General features: G+C 47.0%; 1 protein-coding gene across 1 annotated transcript; it reads left to right on the top strand.

Annotated features, from left to right (window-relative positions):
• The first annotated feature begins 972 nt into the window (after positions 1–972).
• LOC147571553 (integrin beta-3-like) lies at positions 973–16,026 on the top strand. Its single transcript, XM_086696289.1, has 5 exons — positions 973–1,762; positions 2,926–3,026; positions 5,132–5,251; positions 11,402–11,568; positions 12,902–16,026. The coding sequence occupies exons 1-5, from the start codon at positions 1,431–1,433 to the stop codon at positions 12,965–12,967; spliced, it is 786 nt and encodes a 261-aa protein (XP_086552415.1). The 5' UTR covers positions 973–1,430; the 3' UTR covers positions 12,968–16,026.
• The last annotated feature ends 3,755 nt before the right edge of the window (positions 16,027–19,781 follow it).

Consider the following 19,781-nt stretch of genomic DNA (forward strand, 5'->3'; position numbering starts at 1 on the left):
CTTGGCCAATGACTGGTGGACAAAGGTTACACAAGACCATTCCCTTTGCCTCCGGGTGGAGCGGGCTCTACTCTCCAGATATTTGGAGCTGGGGCAGCTGACCTTATGTTTACCATCCAGAAAGAAGCAGACATCTCTTTCCAAGGCAGCGAAGGTGTGTCTGAGTCTTGAATACCAGTGTATTCAAGTATAATCCAAGTATAATTCAAGTGTATTACTAGAGGATGGTGCTAGGATCACTGGCAGAGAGACTCATTGACCAAGGGCCGCTAGTCAGACCCACTGGGGTCCCTGGGGAGCAGAAGATGCCAGCTAGTGTCTGTTTGAGCCTATGCACCTCGCTCTCCTCCACCATCTTGGGGCCCATCCGCTCACACAGTGACATGATTTTCAGACCCGTTGAGGTTACTTCCCCTTGGCTCCCTGCCTTTCCTCTGATTAACAGTCAGATTTTTATTATTCATCCACTTCTTCCCGATTTGGAATCCTTGAGAATGAGTCACCTTTTCTTCTGAGTTTGGGAGAGCCAAGTTTTCAAGCCTTGTTAAGTGATTAGGGGGATGTAGCACTGAGAGTTAACACCTGCATTTAACCAATCTACCCCCCACCCCGATCTCTCTCTCCCATTCCTACATTCATGCAGTAAAGTGAGTAGGTCTTTCCTACTAGGGCTGATGGCTCTCTGCAGTACTGTGATAATACAACACAGGGCACATGCTGGTGAATGTGTGTGTGGTTCCCAGGATTTTTTGTTCTTTTTTAATGTTTATTTACTTATTTTGTGTGTGTGAGAGAGAGAGAGGGAGAGAGAGAATCCCAAGCAGGCTCCAGGCTGTCAGCCCAGAGCCTGACGCAGGGCTTGACCTCACTAACCAAACCGTGAGATCATGACCTGAGCTGAAATCAAGAGTCAGATGCTCAACCAACTGAGCCACCAGGCACCCTACCCAGGAACTTAACTAGGACATAAGCTCCATGGTAATAGGGACCTTTCCTGTCTCATTCACTGCCGAATCTCCAGTGCCCAGCGTGAGCTCAATAAATATTTGTTGCATAAATGGATAAAGAAACATTAATTGCATGCCTACTGTATTTCAGACGTTACGCTAATCCCTACCGACGGACAAATTGGTATGTCCTCTCTCACTGTGGAGCTCAAAATCTAGAAAGAGAAACAGATAGGCAAGCAAATGGGCTGGTCATGAGGGTTAAGATAGAGGTATATGTAAGTGCTGAGAGAACACGTAGTAGACAGTTAATTTGCTCTGGGGCGGTCAGAAAAAGTTATGGGGAGGAAGGAACTTTTGAGTTGAGCTTTGAAAGGTAAGTGGGAGTTTGGTAGCGATCACAGGACGAAAGGGCGTCAAGGCAGAGAGCTAGCAGCATGAGGCTAGAAGGATAGAAGGTGGTGACGCTTCCGTGGGGTGTTAATGAGTGGCCGTGGGAGGAGGGTGGATGAGGGTAAAGCTGGAGAGCAGGCTGAGCCGCGGGTTGGGGCCCCTCACCTGCTGCCCGCCCCCTCGGGCTGTGTGCTTTCAGGTCACGGCCAGTGCAGCTGTGGGGACTGTCTGTGTGACTCCGACTGCACCGGCTTCTACTGCAACTGCACCACGCGCACCGACACCTGCATGTCCAGCAACGGGCTGCTGTGCAGCGGCCGGGGCAAGTGTGAGTGCGGCAGCTGCGTGTGCATCCAGCCCGGCTCCTACGGGGACACCTGTGAGAAGTGCCCCACCTGCCCTGACGCCTGCACCTTTAAGAAGTGAGTGGGCAGAGAAGTGAGTTGGAGCCAGTCGGGTGCTAGAAGGAGGGAGGGGGCCCCCCAGGCTAGAATCCCCAACCCTCCAGGTTCTTATTCACCAAAGCTTCAGGAGGAGGCGTCCGCTGCAGCTAAGAGGCTAGCTTTCCTCTTCCCACGGAAAAGTTTGGGCAAAGGTGGAGGTAGAGCCAACCGTGCAGGGGCCAAAGTAGCACCCGCTGGACTCCAGTTGGAGAACCCCCTCTCCTGGGATGGCATCCTGAATCCCTGAGTTGGGAGGAAGGCTAAACCAGGGAACTTCTGGGGAACGTTCCCATGTTCCGATCCTGTGGGAGAGTTGGGCTGGAGTTATGAAGGATTCTGTGAAACAGGAGATGTTCGCTAGTACAAACTCCACTCATCTGGGGTCAGGGGAAGCTCCTGCCATTTCTCTTGCCACTTTAAGCAGGGCTGGGCTCATAGGCATGCGACCTGTGCATTTGTACAGAGCCCTGTGCTTAGAAGGGCCCCATGCTTGGTTTACCGCTCTGCCGGCACTGTCTTGTAATGCTTAGGGATTTTTGAACAAGGGACCTGACATCTTCTTTTGTGCTGGGTCCCCAGATTACATGACCGGTTCTGCCTTTAAGGCTCCTGGAAGTGGCACACGCCTCACCTCCTGTCACACTCTCGGATGGGACATGAAGAAGTTTAATGAGGGGACTGGGGCCTTCTGCCTGCCAGGCCCTGCCTCTGGGTGAGGAGGAACTCCCACCCCTGAACTCCAGACCCGACCCTCTGGGTCCCCCAGAATTGCCTTACAGGGGTTTTTGTTTCGGTGTTTGTTTTCCGAGGTGGGGCAGCTTTCTGGTGTGTGGAGGTCAGAGCTGGACTGACACACACGTAGGTTTGCTCCTCTCTCGTCTTTTTTGTTTATTTATTTTTGAGAGAGAGAGGGAGACAGAGTGCAACTGGGGGAGGGGCAGAGAGAGGGACACATAGAATCTCAAACAGACTCCAGACTCTGAGCTGTCAGCGCAGAGCCTGACGCGGGGCTCGAACTCGCGGGGCTCGAACTCGAAGACGGCGAGATCATGGCCTGAGCCGAAGTCGGATGCTTAACTGACTGAGCCACCCAGGCGTCCCTCTCCTCCCTTGTCTTCGTCTCTGTGTCGTCTCTCTTTTAGGGAGTGTGTGGAGTGTAAGAAATTTGACCGGGGAGACCTACGTAAAGAAAATACCTGCAGCCGTTACTGTCGTGATGAGATTGAGTCTGTGAAGGAGCTCAGTAAGTTCAGCATGTCTTAGAATCGCGCACATATGCGGCTGCTGAAGTTTTCAGTTGATCCCAGAACGTGTCTATGTCTCATCAGTAAAATGGAAGAGTAATCCCTGCCTCAAAGGCATGTTGTACAGACCTGCTGCACACGAGGCACTTAATAAAGGCCAGCTTCCCTGAGTCCTCTTGTGCCCTCTGCTAATTTGTTCCACAGTCCCTCCCCATTCTGCTGCTTCCTGGAACCCACAGACTCAGCAAGACCCTACAGACAACTTTTAAAGTATGTAGAAATCAACCCTAACTTGACCTCCCCAGGGAAAGGAAGACAATGCATCCCATTTTACGGATGAAGAAACCTAGGCTAGGTGACGTCAGTTTAGGAGGCTAGTAACCATTTACTGAGTTTACTTAACTGAGAGTGTTAAGCAATGCCCAGGCATACTGCTCTGCTGGTTTGGAGGGAAACCTTCACCCTTATGGATTTTAGCTAAAATCATAATGCTGTAGCCTTTTTTGGCTCTCTGGAGCCCTTCCTAGAATAAGACAGATAAAAATACAGTGGTGAACAAAACTCTTGCCTGCGGTCATTCTAGTTTGAATTTCACCTTGACCGAAAAGGGGATAATCTTTGTTGCTGTCAGCGCATCTGATGTGGTTATCTGGGTCAGCGAGGCATTGGTTGGTCTAGGGAGATGGCAATCTCTCCTGAGATAGCTGTCTCTCACGAAGGCAGGAAACATGTTTTCAGTGAGAGCCACAGTGAGACACAGCCAGTCAGTCGGCTTCTGGCTGGGGGTGTTACAGAAAAGGGTCAGCTCTCTGGATCCTTTGGCTAATATCAGAAGTGGGGCTGGTTGGGGGGGGGGGTGAGGGGCATGATTTGGGGATTGAGTTTGAAGAGACGGCTTTTCCTCCTGAGGAGAATCGGTATGCTGTGATTATCTCAGGCAGGTGAGACTGCTGAGAGAGATGTGAGATGTTATTATTACCTGGACCAGAGGGGAATCTCAGGTTAGTTGAACATATTTCTGTTACCCCCTACCCCCGTGCCATGATAATCATAAAGATAAATGCTTGTTTGTATGGAATTGTGTAACTTATAAAAGTTAGGCAAGTATCTTTTCATACACATGATCTTGTCTTTTTCTCAGCCACCTAGTAGAGTAGAACTGTGGTACTGTTGTTATCTTCATTTTGCAGATGAGCAAACTGAATCTCAGGAAAGCTACATAACTTGCCCGAACAAGTTAAGCTTAGAACTGAATCTGGAAATCCTTACTCTTTCCACTGTACTCTTATACCACTGGTTTTCGGGAGGCTTATTGAGTTCAAGTCTGGTGTGCTCTGAGACTCCTGTTTTAGTTCTGTTCCATCACATACTTGTGTTGACCTTGGTGCATTTGCTTAACGTCATCGTGTGTCAGTTTTACCTGTCTGGTTGCATCACTATAGGACGTGGTGCAAATGATAGAGGGGCACCTATAGTTTCCCTGTCAGAATAACAGGCTTCAGAATTAGAAGGGGTGAAGCCTACAAAAAAGTGATGGGAGTCAGAGAAGAGAGGCTGGCTCTGAAGAGGAACACTGGATCAGACGCAGAAACGGAAGAAATGTAAGGGCTTTGCCAACAAACTATTGAGAACAGTTGAGCCAGGAGGGAAAGGAAAGAGAGGGAAGGGAACACCCTTCTGTATTAGGTACTGTTCACTTGACGTCATTTAGTTCTCTACCAGTGTTGTGAGGTGGGTTATCCTTTTCCTTTCATAGATGAAGAAAGAGCCAGTGAGGTCAAGTAACTTCCCCAATATTACGCAGCTGACAGGTGGTAGAGCCAGGCTTTGAATCACACTGTGTCATGTGTTCTGTCATGTCCCTTCCAAGGGAAGGAATACGAACCAAAAAGGGTCTAGGAGGGACAAAAGTCAGCAGCGAGGGTCATCTAGAGGCAATTGCCAGGCACAACAGCCATCTCAAATCTAGGCATCTTGCCTAATGTCAGGCATAGGGTTTCCTGTTGCATACTTTCTCAGAAGTCCCATGACTGGGGTTTGGGGATGGCCCTGTCTTCCAGGAATTGCCTTGTTTTTCACTCTCCCATATTTTCCCCTTCCTCAGAGGATACTGGCAAGGATGCAGTGAACTGCACGTACAAGAATGAAGATGACTGTGTTGTCAGATTCCAGTACTATGGAGACTCCAGTGGAAAGTCCATTCTCTGTGTGGTAGAGGAGCCAGGTGCGTGAACCACCAGGGCCCCTGACGCTGCACCTATAGGGAGAGGGAGAGCCACGTTAGGCAGCGATTTCCACCCATTACGCCTCTTACACAGAACAGCCAAGTTAAGACTACCTTACAAGTGGTAAGTTAGGGCCTGTCATCTGGGTGTGGGAGATATTTAAATACCGATCTTAGTGAGAAAGTGACTTGCTAATTGAGGAGACAGAAAAAGAAGGTGGGTAAGGAAAGGAAGAAGGTAGATATGGATCCCACCAAGGGACAAAATACATCCTGGCATTTTTTTGAGGGGACAGTATTAAGAAGTGAGGAATTTAAAGTCTGGGACTCTTCAGCGTCCGCTCTACTTAAGGTCAGGTGGTTGCCAAGGGCAACCTGTTCGCTGCTTCAGACGAAGGCCTGATGCTTTGAGGTGTTGACCTTACCAGGGTCACCATGAGACACAGTACTGGGTTTGAGGCACCAACCCAAGGTGTTCTGAGCACTGAAAAGATAGTGCTTGCTCTCACAGCCTTCTGGAAGCAGGAGGAGCTCATCCGTCATACACAGACCAACCACAGGTTTGTCGCCATCCAGCGTAGTAGATTAGCTCGCTTCCCCTTACCACCCCCGTCTCCTTCCTTTCTCTTACGCAACAGATGAAGCTATGAATCACTAGACAATATTTTCGAGTACTTATTGTATATCAGGCGGTAGACTAGGTGCTGGGAATATAACAATAGATAAAGCAGATGTGGCACTCACAGGCCAGGGGGAGAGGGACATGTAAATTGATAGTGATACTGCTGAGGGACAAGGGCTGTGCCAAGGCGGGGGGTAGACAGGAGCTTCTGTGAGTGAAGGAACAATGTCTGAAGGCAGAGACTAAGTCAGTTGGTTGTTCGTCAGTTGATTCCCACAGCTGTAGATATTTCTTCAGGTCCTCCTTCAGACCAGGGTCCAGCAAACACTTTCTGTTCAGGGCCAGGGGTTAAATATTTTAGGCTTTGGCGGCACCTGGGTGGCTCAGTTGGTTAGGTGTCTGACTCTTGATTTCAGCTCAGGTCATGATCTCACGGTTCATCGGTTTGAGCCCCACATTGTGCTCCGCACTGACAGTGTGGAGCCTGCTTGGGATTCTCTCTCTCTCTCTCTCTCTCTCTCTCTCTCTCTCTCTCTCTCTCTCTGCCCCTCACCCACTTGTGCTTTCTCTGTCTCAAAATAAATATTTTAGGCTTTGTGGGCCTTGTGGTCTCTGCCATGACTACTCTGCCATTGTAACAGGAAGGCAGCCATAGTCTATATATTTTTTTTTTAATTTTTTTTTCAACGTTTATTTATTTTGGGGACAGAGAGAGACAGAGCATGAACGGGGGAGGAGCAGAGAGAGAGGGAGACACAGAATCGGAAACAGGCTCCAGGCTCTGAGCCATCAGCCCAGAGCCCGACGCGGGGCTCGAACTCACGGACCGCGAGATCGTGACCTGGCTGAAGTCGGACGCTTAACCGACTGCGCCACCCAGGCGCCCCAGCCATAGTCTATATTTAATGCACAAGCCTAAGTATATTTAGAAAGACAGGTGGCAAGCCACATTTCGCTCCCAGACAATAGCTTGCTGGCCCCTGCTTTAGGAAAGTGGGTCTCAAACTTTTCTATGTTCCCCTTGTTAAAAAATCGAGAGTCCTAAGCCCCATGCTGCTTCCATGAGCCTCTATGTTCTTTTTATTAGATTTTTTTATTACATTTTTAAATGTTTATTCATTTTTTGAGAGAAAGATGGAGCACGAGTCGAGAGAAAGATGGGAGGGGCAGAGGGAGAGGGAGACACAGAATCCGAAGCAGGCTCTAGGCTCTGAGCCCAACGCAGGGCTCGAACCCATGAACTGTGAGATCATGAGCTGAGCCAAAGTCGGACACTTAACTGACTGAGCCACCCAGGTGTCCCCAGCCTCTGTGTTCTTGAACAGTGCTCCTGGCAGTTGTGAGACGCCCCAATATTTGAGTGCCTCTGCTTTGGACACATCACTTCCCCTAGTGAGCCTTCTCAGACCTCCTCCATCATCCTTTCTTCTGATTCGGTTGGGTGCTCCTGTTTGAGTCCCAGAGCAGCTGTGTTTCCCTTAGATGGGCCTTCATCCCACCATTAACTTGCTTCTTTAATCACCCATCTCCCTCAGTAGATCACGTGCTCCACGAACACACGAACCATCTGTCTTATCTATGGTTATATCTCCATACTTGGCTCAGTCATCTACAGAGAAGATACTTAGTAAACGGGTTTTTTTTTTTTTTTCAACGTTTATTTATTTTTGGGACAGAGAGAGACAGAGCATGAACGGGGGAGGGGCAGAGAGAGAGGGAGACACAGAATCGGAAACAGGCTCCAGGCTCTGAGCCATCAGCCCAGAGCCTGACGCGGGGCTCGAACTCACGGACCGCGAGATCGTGACCTGGCTGAAGTCGGACTCTTAACCGACTGCGACACCCAGGCACCCCAGTAAACGGGTTTTGAATGAGTTACTAGGACTGATTATTCGAGTTGACGGGCAGGCTTGCATACATGTTGATACCTGCTCGGAGAACCTTGGCTGCTTGGAGAAGGAAGCGGGTGACAGTGGAAAGAAGCTCTACTACATCCGGGTCAGCCAGGGTGTTGCTGGCTGCATGGGTACCGGAGAGCATGGCGCCCCCTACCGTGATATTGTTCACCTGCCTTTCCCAGGGCTCTCACCCTTCAGAAGGGAGAAGGAAGGTAAAGGAAAGGGTATGACCTTAGTTTGATTTAGCGACTCAAGGGAAAGCTGACATGGGAAGGGGAGAGGGCAGAGTCTGGGTATGTATCTGTGGGGGAGCACATGTGGATTATTTGGCCATGACCCCTCACACTTTCCCGCCCACCTGTGTTAACGCGTTTCATGGGTTTTTCCACACCCGCCCTATTTGCACCTTTGTGCTTTCTCATTTCTGAAGGGCAGTACGTTCTTGCTTTGGGGTTTAACGTTACTTCATCTCTGCTATAACAATCCTTGCAGGTGCTTCTGCTGTAACACCAAAATCTTGTGGCTTGATATTCTTAGACTGGAATCCACTACCTGAAATTATGGGGCAGAAAGATGGTGATAACCTGAGCTTGTACAAATAACCCCCCAGGGTAGGGGGTGGAGTAGCTTTTCTGATGTAGATCCCATCCTCCACATGAGGAGATGGGACCCCAGACCCATATTCCCTATCTTGTTGCCCTGGAATTCTGAATTTGACCTCTCTTCTCACCTACCGCCCCCGACTATTTTCAGGGGTTCTGGCTTTGTGCAGAATGTGTCATCTGAGGTCCCAGAGCATAGGAGGGGATTATTCTCATTCTCTTCCCCAACTCACGCCTTTGCGGATGGTCTCCCTGAAGGGGAGGGCCACTGCAAGGCAGTAGAGACAGCACTGCCAAAGGGCTTGGCCTTGACTGGGTGGTGTTCAGCCTACTATGTGGAGTGGGCTCGGCTGAGCTGGGTCCTTATCACTCCCAGATAGAGTTGCCTCGTCGAATACAATATGTCCCATTCAACATTTAGTACCTACTTAGGCTAAAAAATTATTGTTTATCTGAAATTCAAGTTTAACTGGATTTCCCGTGCTTTTGCCAAACCTGCTAGCCCTGCCCAGTCTTTCCTGACCTTGGCTCGCCACCATGGGTCCTCATCACCGTGGCTGAGAGATCTCTCTAGAGACCAGCTGATCTCGTCATCTTCTTCCAGGAATCCTGCCATCTACTCCTTTCAGGACAAATGCTTAATAGACGTTTTTGCCTGAAGACCTCTTGACATTCTACCTGTCCCACCCATACTGACATGCAGAATTGAAGAGATTTCACTCTGAGGTTTGAGGGTCAGCCCTCTCTTCCCAAGAATTCATGATTGTTGTTCCCGGAAGAGCTGGTGCCCTTCACTCCTGGGAACTCAGACACTGGAACCTCACAGCCTCTCTCCAGATGCTCCTTTAATTATAGACAGGTTATAATTTGGTAGCTTGGGAAATAGCTAGCTTGGGTCTGCATCGGTGGTTGTTTTTGGGTCATGTGTGGTGAGCATAGGGTGTATGTTTAGAGAAGAAGGTGGGAGACAGTGTGGAAAGTGGGCATGACCACCTCTCCAGACCCATCAATACCCGTATATCCAAACACCTAATTACATAACACCTGAGAAGTTACTGGAGTGAGGTCACCAATCAGACACCTGTGGTTTATGGGAAGCAGAGCTCTGCAGAGCACAGTCCGCTTGGTCTTCAGAGGGGTGATGCACCTCTGTCTGTGTTGGTTGTTGACTAGGGTTGAACAGGAAGTCGGCTTTCAATAGGGTTAGGATTAAAGATGATGAAATATTTTGGGAAGGAACCCAAAATATTGTCTGGGTTGGCAGGCTTCCTGGTCTCTAAGTGTGCTAACAAGGACATTAGGTTCCCAGCCCTCAGAGATGTACATATCCAAACCAGAGAAACAAATACAAATGCCCAAGGAGCTAGGTAAATAAGTTAGTGAAAACAGTCAGGTGTAACAAGAACACGAGTAATAACAGTAGCTGATAGTTATTGAGCACTGAGTCTGTGCTCGGCAGAGTTCTGAGTTCTTTAAATATATTTAACTTATTTATTTTTACAGGTTTCTTTTTTTTTTAAATATTTATTTTGTGGGAGAGAGAGAGAGAGTGTGCACGAGTTGGGGAGAGGGGCAGAGAGAGAGGGAGAGAGAATCCCAAGCAGGCTTCATGATCAGCATGGAGCCCGATGCCCGGGTGGCTCAGCTGGTTAGGCATCCTACTTCAGCTCAGCTCACAATCTTGCAGTTCATGGGTTCAAGCCCCTATTGGGCTCTGTGCTGACAGCTCAGAGCCTGGATCCTGCTTCAGATTCTGTGTCTCCCTCTCTCTCTGCTCCTCCCCCACTCATGCGCTCTCTCTCTCTCTCTCTCTCTCTCTCTAAAAAATAATAATCATTAAAAAAAGAAATAAGTTGGGGTGCCTGGGTGGCGCAGTGGGTGTTCGACTTCAGCTCAGGTCATGATCTCACAGTTCGTGAGATCGAGCCCCGTGTTGGGCTCTGTGCTGACAGCTCAGAGTCCGGAGTCTGCTTTGGATTCTGTGTCTCCCTGTCTCTCTGCGCCCCCCCCCCCCCCATACATGCTCTGTCTCTGTCTCTCTCAAAAATAAATAAACATTAAAAACAATTTTTAAAAGTATATATTTAACTATTCTTCATAAGTTTTGGAATTCAGTGCTATTACTTTCTCCATTTTAAACATGGAGAGATAGGAAACAGACACCCAGAAAGGTTAAATAGTTTATCAAAGGTCACATAGCAAAGTAAGTTGTCAGCCAGGATTCGAACGCTGGCGGTCTAGCTCCAGAGCCCACAGTAGCACAGCCTCCATGACAAGTTACATGTTGCCTCTGTTTAGTGGAGAAAAGAGGGTGGTGACAAGTCTGGCAAACTAGAAAATGTGTCCCATCTAAAGGGGACAGCAGCTACTCACATCTAACCAGGGCTGCCCTGTGGGTGCAGTGTTTCCAGACCTTTTTATTTATGTTAAAAAAAAAATTTTTTTTTACTTTTATTTATTTTTGAGAAACAGAGTGAGACAAAGCATGAGCAGGGGAGGGGCAGAGAGAGAAGGAGACACAGAATCTGAAGCAGGCTCCAGGCTCTGAGCAAGCAGTCAGCACAGAGCCTGATGCGGAGCTTGAACCCACGAACTGTGAGATCATGACCTGAGCTGAAGTCGGACGCTCAACCGACTGAGCCACCCAGGCGCCTCTATTTATTCATGTTTTTAAAGGGAAGAAGAAGAATCTGAAGTTTTAGGGGGATAATCTCCTGATTATTCAATGCTGCCAACAAAATAAAAATTTAATCAAGCTTTTGTTTTAAATCCAGTAGAGTTAACATAAAATCAACTTTTTAATAAACACTTGAGTAGGTTAGATTCTACCGGGGGTGACCTGCTTATGACCTCTAATTTAAACTACTCAGGACAGATTATTGCTGTCTTAAATATTGGTACTCCCCCCCCCCCTTTAAAAATTTTGATTTATTTTGTAAGCCCTGTTTCCCTCAGAGAGATTTCTAGTAATTTCTTACTTGGTCAAGTTGCCTTTACAACGTCCCTGCTCTGTGCTCTCTCCTGACAGAGTGTCCCAAGGGTCCTGACATCCTGGTGGTCCTACTCTCAGTGATGGGGGCCATTTTGCTCATCGGCCTTGCTACTCTGCTCATCTGGAAGCTCCTCGTCACCATCCATGACCGGAAGGAGTTTGCTAAGTTTGAGGAAGAGCGAGCCAGAGCAAAATGGGACACAGTAAGAGTCGGGGCTGGGCATTTTCTTAAGTCATTGGTTTGAGAGCCTCAACTGGAAATAGTAGGTACTTAGGGGAGCCAGGTTCAGCCAGCACCATAATTTCCCAGTTAGTCTCTGTTGTGGAAATTGGGAGATGGTCCTGTTGTCTTTATTCCTGAAAGCCACCTGAGTCTCTCCCTGCCACACAGTGACCATAGGTCCCGTCGGTGAGAACTGACTGAGTACAGGTAGGGCCCAGCTCTGCTCTGGACACTGACACAATCAAAAGGAAACATATTCTCTAATTGAGGAAGACAGGACAAATGATGGGGGGGGGGGGGGGAACGTTATTATTGCCAGTTTGTAGATAAGAAAACTGAGCACAGAGAGGTTCAACGGCTTGCCCAATTGTGGGAGGGAATCAAGTTATGATAGAAATTACTCTTTGAGCCAGCCTCTTAAAACATATCCTCTCTGCAGTTTATTCTGATTGCATTCAATCAAGCATCTATCGAGAACTTTCTATATACTTAATTTTGCTCTGTTCTCCTTTGGCTCATCTTCCACATTCTGACTTTTTTTTCTGGACCTTCCAAAATGGCTGTTTGACTCCATGAATGTCTAGCGGGAGGCTGGAAGTTTGTTCTCATTTAATGGTCACCTCAGGCCTTGGTACTCAAGGGTCCCAAGACACTTGAGATGTTTCTGTTCGTACAGTGTAGAAATCTGGAATCTCAGCGGCACATGAGAATGTGTTGTATTTCTTGAAATGGGACTCCTAAAGACGGCCAGATCTTATGGGATTTATCACTTTTTGTTAGAAAATAATTTGGGCAACCCAGTGAGGGTCTTATTTTTTCCTGCTAACATGACAGTGGGTAGTGCTTGGAAGGATGAGATGAGAACAAATTAAAATGATTTTGAGTGAAAGCTATCCTCTCTGTTTCAGCTACCACCTGCTACATTTCTTGTCTCTGCCCGCATCCCTCAGCATAGTCACAATAAAAGAAAAAAAAATTGGAGAAGGGCAAAAGAGAGAGTTCAGGAGAGAAGCAGGAAATAGATACTGGCTACAAGTGGTACTGAGGTGTTTGGGGATCACCAAAAAGTAATGGGTTGCATTCAACCCCTTCGAAACAGCAGCACAATGGCATTCCACTTTCTCTCTCCTCTTATTTCCTACCCACTCCCATCTCAGGAGCGAATATGGGGTTACAATGAGCATTAAGCGATTCATGGATGGTGTAGCCCGGAGAAAGGTGTCTTGGGTAAAGTCTTCAGGCGAAATGTAATCGTTGAGGGCAGGGAAGAATTGAGGAATTCACCGTAAGACACATTTCTGTTCTCTCCGCAGGCCAACAACCCACTGTATAAAGAGGCCACATCCACCTTCACCAACATCACCTACCGGGGCACTTAATGACAAGCAGTCATCCTCAGTTCGCTGTCAGGCTGTCCCAGAATTGTGGATACCTCTGCTGTCATGTTTACAGGGAACGAAATCTGTGGGGCAGGATAGGGGGCTGGGAGTGGGGTGGGTTACAAGAATGTCAGTATGTGGAGGTGTGGGTCTCTGTGCGTGTGTACGCGTGAGTGTGCTGCATGTGGGGGAGTGTGTAATTTAAAACTTGAGGTGTGTCCAGACACGTGGAGCTCCTCAGCCTTTGTCCGCAGAATGCCTCCTTCAGGGATCCTTCCTGCTTAACCTTAGGGTGACCCACGTAGCTGAGCAGGCACTGTTCATTACCTCAGTGAGAAGCCAGCTTTCCTTTTCCGGCCATTTCTCCCGAAGAGAAGGGCAGGGCTGAGCCTCTCATTCCAGAGGAAGGGGCCTTGACTCTGCCTTGAGTTTACGGTTCTTGGGTCCGACGCTCAGCAGCTCTGATAGCAAATGCTGGGCTCTGCAGCCTTGTTGTGTCATCTGGACTTTGATCTCCTTTGCCTTCCCTCAGGCTGAAGGAGAAATCAGAAGCAAGCGGAGCCATGGGAGTTGCCTATGTCTTTCGCTATCCCCTCAATCCAGTATGGTTCTCTCACAAGGGGAGCCCTTGCCAGCAATTCTGTTGGGAGTGAGGATGGGAAGGCCACTCAGGGGTCATGCATGGCCTGGATGAACGTGCCAGAGTCCCCCAGTTCATAATCATCACCCTTCAGATTTGTCTCCTTGGCACCCCACCCTAGAAGTTCGATCGGAGGATGCGTGTTACCCTTAGAGCAGCATCACCTCTTTACCTTCTACGTCCACACTCTCACTGCTGTAGACATTTGCTACATACTGGGAATTTCTTTCATGACCGGACGCTTTTCCTCCCAGGGAGAGTGCTGTGATGAGAGCCAGAGATCTGGCCCCGCCCTTCAGGCCCTCTGCCCCTTGTCCAAGGCACCCCCCCCCCCCCCCGCCCCTACACCCAATCTGGTGCTTCTGTGTGCTACATCCGTCCATGGGGCTGATTGCACTTATCTACCTCTCGGCTGTCTTGTGAAGGAATCATTCCCATGGGTCTCTGAGTCTGCTGGGCATATGTGCCACATTTAGAAGGATGGGCCAGTTGGATCAGCGTGTGTGGCCTATTCTCCTATGGGCTGGGCAACCTCATTTTAACTCAGTCTTTAATCTGAGAGGCCACAAGTGCAGTTTTATTTTATTTTTCTCATTGGGTCACCTGAAACCATGATGAGGCTTGCTTAATCTAAAGGAATACGTACAGAAACACATTTGCATTTATATTTATTTGAGGAGGAGGAGCATATTTAAAAAAAAACAACAACAACCCCACACAGACTTGGGATGGATACAGACCCTCCCACTTGGCATCACTCATAGGGAGTTGCTGTCCATTTGCTGGATCTGTAGGGGCTCTCTCATCCTGGGAGCCTGTGGGGATGGCCCCCCGGGCATGCTGGGCCATTTCTGAGCAGGAGGGGTACAAGTGGTTCTTTTCTCCTAGCAGTTGCTTCCTTGGTGTTCACATTGGTCTAAACATTAACAACCACCCTCACCCCCCATTCATCAAGAAAAAGGAAAGAGCTATAGACCGTGGTCTGACGATCAGAAAATGTAAGTCCTGGCCTCATTGTTGCAGCTGAGGAAGCTTTACCCTTAATTAAGGCAAGCCTCTCTTCCTTCCCTTCGGGGCTCAGTTTTCTAGTTTGAAAAATGATAGTTTGGACCAGCCAGTCTGGAAGGTGTCTTTCAATATCGAGAATCTGAGATGCTGGGACTTACTGTGGCATCAGACATTCAGTCAAGATTCCGTGAGATGTTGATACTACTTTTTTTGTTGTTAAGTTGGGAGATCTGAGAGACCGGCTTTTGCAAGAGCGGATGTCATTCCACGTCACCTTTCTCAATGAAAAAGCCTCATTCTGGCCTCTCTTAGAGCCCCTTCTCCGATGTTTGTTAGCAGTCACATTTCCTAATGTAGCACTCAAGCTCCACTTAGTTTATTATTCCTTAGCTCACTTTGCACACGTTTGCATCCACATATAAGGGAGAGGAATCCATTAAGAAGTAGCTGAAATGTGTATTCTGCATTCGTGTGGTAACACTGAGAATAAGCCTTGGAATTAGGAGTAGGGCAAGTGACTGAGCCTTGTCTCACCCATGGATTACTCTTTACTGAAAGGGATGGTAGTACAGTAGAGGGGTAAATGGGGGAGGGGAGGGTCGATAATGAATCCAAGAAGTTTAGAACCTAACTATACCCTTTGGCTACTGAGACAAGAGTCCATTAAAGCAGTAGTTGGACCTTTTCTTTAGATAAGATGGTTTATATGAAGACACTATATCAAAGGAGGAAGAACATATATTTAAAGGATGAAAAAATCAGTAGGACTCTTCTCTGAGCTTCTGGAAGGAGACTCCTAGGCTTTAAAAAGGCGCCGGGTGGTCCAGTTAGGTGTTTGACTTTGGCTGAGGTCATGAACTCGCATTTCGTGAGTTCCAGCCCCACATCAGCCTCTGTGCTGACAGCTCAGAGCCTGGAGCCTGCTTCGGATTCTGTGTCTCCCTCTCTCTCTGTTCCTCCTCTGTTCACGCTTTCTCAAAAATAAATGAAGATTAAAAAAAAAAAAAAAAAGACCAATACTCTTTGTATGCGGGGAGAACCTGTAGCTGTGTTCGCGAGACAGCAAATGGCAGTCAGTTTGGGCATCACGTAGGGTGAACATCTAAATAGTATTTTGGTATCAGCACAGCCCAAAGAAGTTATTTATTTGTGCTCAGCTCATCTGGAGAGAACTTATGTTCAGTCTCAGGGTGTGTGGATAGTAATGGGAAGCTTGGGATGCTCCTGACAAGTTGTCACATAACGAATCCCATCTTTCTCTCTCAGATATTCCTAGACCATCCATGATTTCAAGATCCTTCTCTTTGTTAGGTATTCCTGGTGGAAATGACTTAAGTGCCTTCCTGACTTCCTAACCACCCCCTCTGTTTGAATTGTGCAACAGTAAATTAAATGTGCTTTCCAAAAAGAATTGACCTAAGGCTGCCCAGTTCTTCCTGTGTTGTTATTTCTGTTTTCTTTGGGTGAAAAGAGTAAATGTCATCGCCTCAAAAATGATTATTTTAGAACAAGCCTGTTTCCAAATGTAACCAAATGATGACCACCACGGGGACTGAAGTTTACTCCAGAACCCAGAGCGTTTCTTTAGACTTTCATAATGTTTTCAAACTGAGTAGGTTATTGCTGTTCTAAGAGTTGGAGTTTTTTGTCTTTTAATTGGGGATTTTTTAGGAACTTGTGCAATCTCAATAGAACAGACTGTCAGTTTAGCCTAGGTTTTGTTTGCAGGAGGCATAAATCAGTACAATAAAGGCTTGATGGCAGATTATTGACAGGATCATTTAAATGCCCAGCTTTAGGGGGAAAAATGCCCAACTTTTATTTAAGGAATTGGGTCTCAAAATGTGGTTTGAGGACCAGCAGCCTCCATATCACCTGGGAAGTTGTTAGGAATAAAAATGCACAGGCCACGCCCCAGGGCTACTAACTCAGAAAATCTGAGATGGGGCCGGGCCCAGTGTTGTGTTTCAGCAAGCCCTCCCTGTGATTCTGCTGCTGACTCAAGTTTGAGAACCATTGACTTAAGAAGTCACTTACCTGTCCTTCTGGCTTACTAAGTTTGCAGTGAAGTCATCTCAGTTCCTAAAAGATTATGAATATAGCTTGGCGGGCATATTAAGAGAACCGAATATCTACCCACACAAAATGAAAATCCACTTTTGATCCATTTTCCAAATTAAGTGATCAGAGGCTTCTGGTTCCCTCACAGCCACAAATTCCCATGAAAAACTAAAAGAAGTACTAGATCAAAATCACAGGGAAAGAAACCCAACTAACAGGATACTTGGCAGGCATCCAAGAAAACTTTATTCACAGGAGATGGGATGAATATCGGAATTATTCGCATTATCACTTTATAGGGTAAGACTCTAGAATTTGCAACTTCACTTTCTGCTATTTAAAATGTATTGAGCATTGACAGTGTGGGGTTGAAGTACTTTACAGCACACTCATCACCTTTGCCTTTGGGTCTTACATTCCTTAAATAACGTGCATGTTTAAAAAACATTGCAGTGCATGACGTCATAAAAGGATTATGTGAACACACACTGAGACCTTTTATGTTGAAATGTTGTAGGTACACTGTGTTTTATTTACTTCATGGTAACTGATGACTACATATCTGGGTAAAATGGAGGACTTTATGTGAAAATGAAATGAAAAGCTATATATCAAATCATATCTGTAATCCCCTAGCTCTTGGCCTGTGTAGTCTGAACTCTATAGTAACAGCCATGTAATGACCACTGGGATCAATTACAAGCAAGTTGTCTTGGAATTACAGTGCATTCATTTTTCACACTGATGTAAGGAAACTAACATATGCTGTGCAAGAAAACCATTTAATGCTTGTTGAAAAATAATTTCTATTTGGTTTTGTAACATATTTCTTGAAATATCTATTTCTGGTATTTTGGAGTTTGACTAAAGCACACAGGCAGTTTTAAATGCTTGTGATTGGGGTTATCTATATTGTTCAATTTTAAGGGGCGCCTGGATGGCCCAGTCGGTTAAGTGTCCGACTCTTGGTTTTGGCTTAGGTCATGATCTCACGGTTTGTGAGTTTGAGCCCCACATTGGGCTCTGTGCTGATGGTGCAGAGCCTGCTTGGGATTCTCTCTCTCTCTCCCTCTCTCTCTGCCCCTCCCCCACTTGCTCTGTCTCTTTCACAAAAATAAACTTAAAAAATTTTTTTAAAAATCCACTTAATGAGACTATCCAAGAAGAGTTAGCATGTGAAAAGAAAATTATAGGTCAGTTAACGTGATTGTGTTCCTTGCGATTGCTGCCATAGTGCTGTCTCTCTAAACTTTTGCACAGAGAAGACATTTTCCGTCAGCTGTGTATTTTCTGACAATACACGGGAGAATGCTCACAGAATAGAAGCATTTAGAAAGCAACATTTAGGAGATGTAACAGCCTTCACGCAAAATCTCCACAGTAAGTTGTTCTTTATCAGTGTCCCTGAAAACAGCTTTGTAAGAAAAAAAAATCTCGCCATTCATTGTGGGTTTTTTTTTTTTTTTCTATTAGTTGGGTTTTCCTGTGACTCATACAATTGGCATGATTTCTTTGGAGAGATCAGAGTGCTGGGTGTGTAAATATCATTCGGTGGCCAATGAAGAGATCGGTTAGGAAAAATGTTAATGGATCTATGCTCCACTTTGCTTCTCCTGACCCTTCTAATCCCCCATTGTGACAGAGGTTGCTGATTGTGCCCCCATATGTGTTTTCCTCTTCTCACATAAAGTCAGAACTCCTCATTTCCAGTTGGACACATGGCTGCCTGGAATAGATACTATGTCTCCAAGCTTCTCGTGCAGCTAGGCTGCCCTGTCCACCTTGTAGACAGATGTGAATGGAAGGGGTGCATACCACTTCCATCGCGAGCCACTTAGGAAGGGAGCGTGCCTCTCCTCTCCCCTTCCTTCTTCAGGTAGGCCGACTCTAGAGATAGTAGCCAGAACTTAAGCAGACCTCACGGATCAGGATGGGACCTGAGGGACTGTGGTAGTTATCTATTGCTGCATAATAAGTTACCCCACGATTTAGCAGCTTAAAACCACAAACGCGATCTTGCAGTTTTTGCGGCATGTCAGCTGGCTTCTCCCTAAGTGCGGAAGCCAAGAGCGAGCCAGGAGGAAGCTGCAGTATCTCTTGTGACGTAGTTTTGTACGTGTCACGTCAGCATTTCCACCATACTCTATTCATCGTTAAGTAGCCCGCTACAACTAGTCCACATTCAAGAAGCGTGGAACAGATGCCACCTTTTTTTAAAACTTGTTTTAAATGTTTACGCTTTGAGAGAGAGAGAGACAGAGACAGAGTATGAGTGGGGAAGGGGCAGAAAGAGAGAGAGGGAGACACAGAATCGGAAGCAGGCTCCAGGCTCTGAGCTGTCAGCACAGAGCCCGACGCGGGGCTCGAACTCGTGAACCTAGATGCCACTTCTTGAAGGTATGAGCACCGTGGTAGATAAAATTGTTGCCCCTGCCCATCCCCCTCTCCCAAAGGCACCCATGTTCTAATCCCCAGAACCAGCGAATATGGTACCTGGCATGGAATAAAGAATTTTGCTGATGTAATTAAGGGCAGAAACAGGGAAATTTCATGGATTATGTGGATAGCCTTAACACAATCATAAGGGGGTCAGAGTGAGAATAGGAAATGTCAGGATGGAAACAGGTCAGTGTGAGGTTGCCACGAGTCAAGGGATGCAGAGGCCTCTAGAAGCGGGAAAAGGTAAGGAATAGATTTTCCTTTAGAGCCTCCAGAAATGCAGCCTTTGTAAGGCCAATTTTGGACTTCTGACCTCCAGAAATGTAATAAATTGTTGTTGAAGTTTGTGGTAAGTTGTTACAGTAACAAGAAACTAATACACCAAAGAACTTGTGGACATAGTTCAAAACTGCCACAGTCCACCCTCTGGTCACTACTTATTCATAGTTCCCTCACTTGCAACAAGTGCTCCCCCTTCCCAAGGACCCCCCGGTCTTATCTCATTATAGCATTCACTCGAAGTCCAGAGTCTTGTCCTCTAAATAGGTCCTGGGGCAGAGGAGTCTTCTTGGATATAGTTCCTTACATTTGGCCACTTGAGTATAGTGCCTCTTAATCTGAAGTCCTGTGAACTAAAGGAAAAAGCTATACGCTCTCTTCCTGCAA

This window comes from Puma concolor, unplaced genomic scaffold (assembly GCF_028749965.1).
Source record: "Puma concolor isolate L17-30 unplaced genomic scaffold, mPumCon1.1.hap2 unalloc_scaffold_22, whole genome shotgun sequence".
In the NCBI taxonomy this organism is placed as follows: Eukaryota; Metazoa; Chordata; class Mammalia; order Carnivora; family Felidae; genus Puma; species Puma concolor.

Excerpts from the sequence above, each read along its gene's own strand:
- LOC147571553 (XM_086696289.1), top strand. The coding sequence starts at position 1,431 with ATGAGTGGCCGTGGGAGGAGGGTGGATGAGGGTAAAGCTGGAGAGCAG. Across the intron at positions 3,027-5,131 it reads TGAGTCTGTGAAGGAGCTCA|AGGATACTGGCAAGGATGCA; the intron begins GTAAGTTCAGCA and ends CCCCTTCCTCAG. Across the intron at positions 11,569-12,901 it reads CCAGAGCAAAATGGGACACA|GCCAACAACCCACTGTATAA; the intron begins GTAAGAGTCGGG and ends TTCTCTCCGCAG.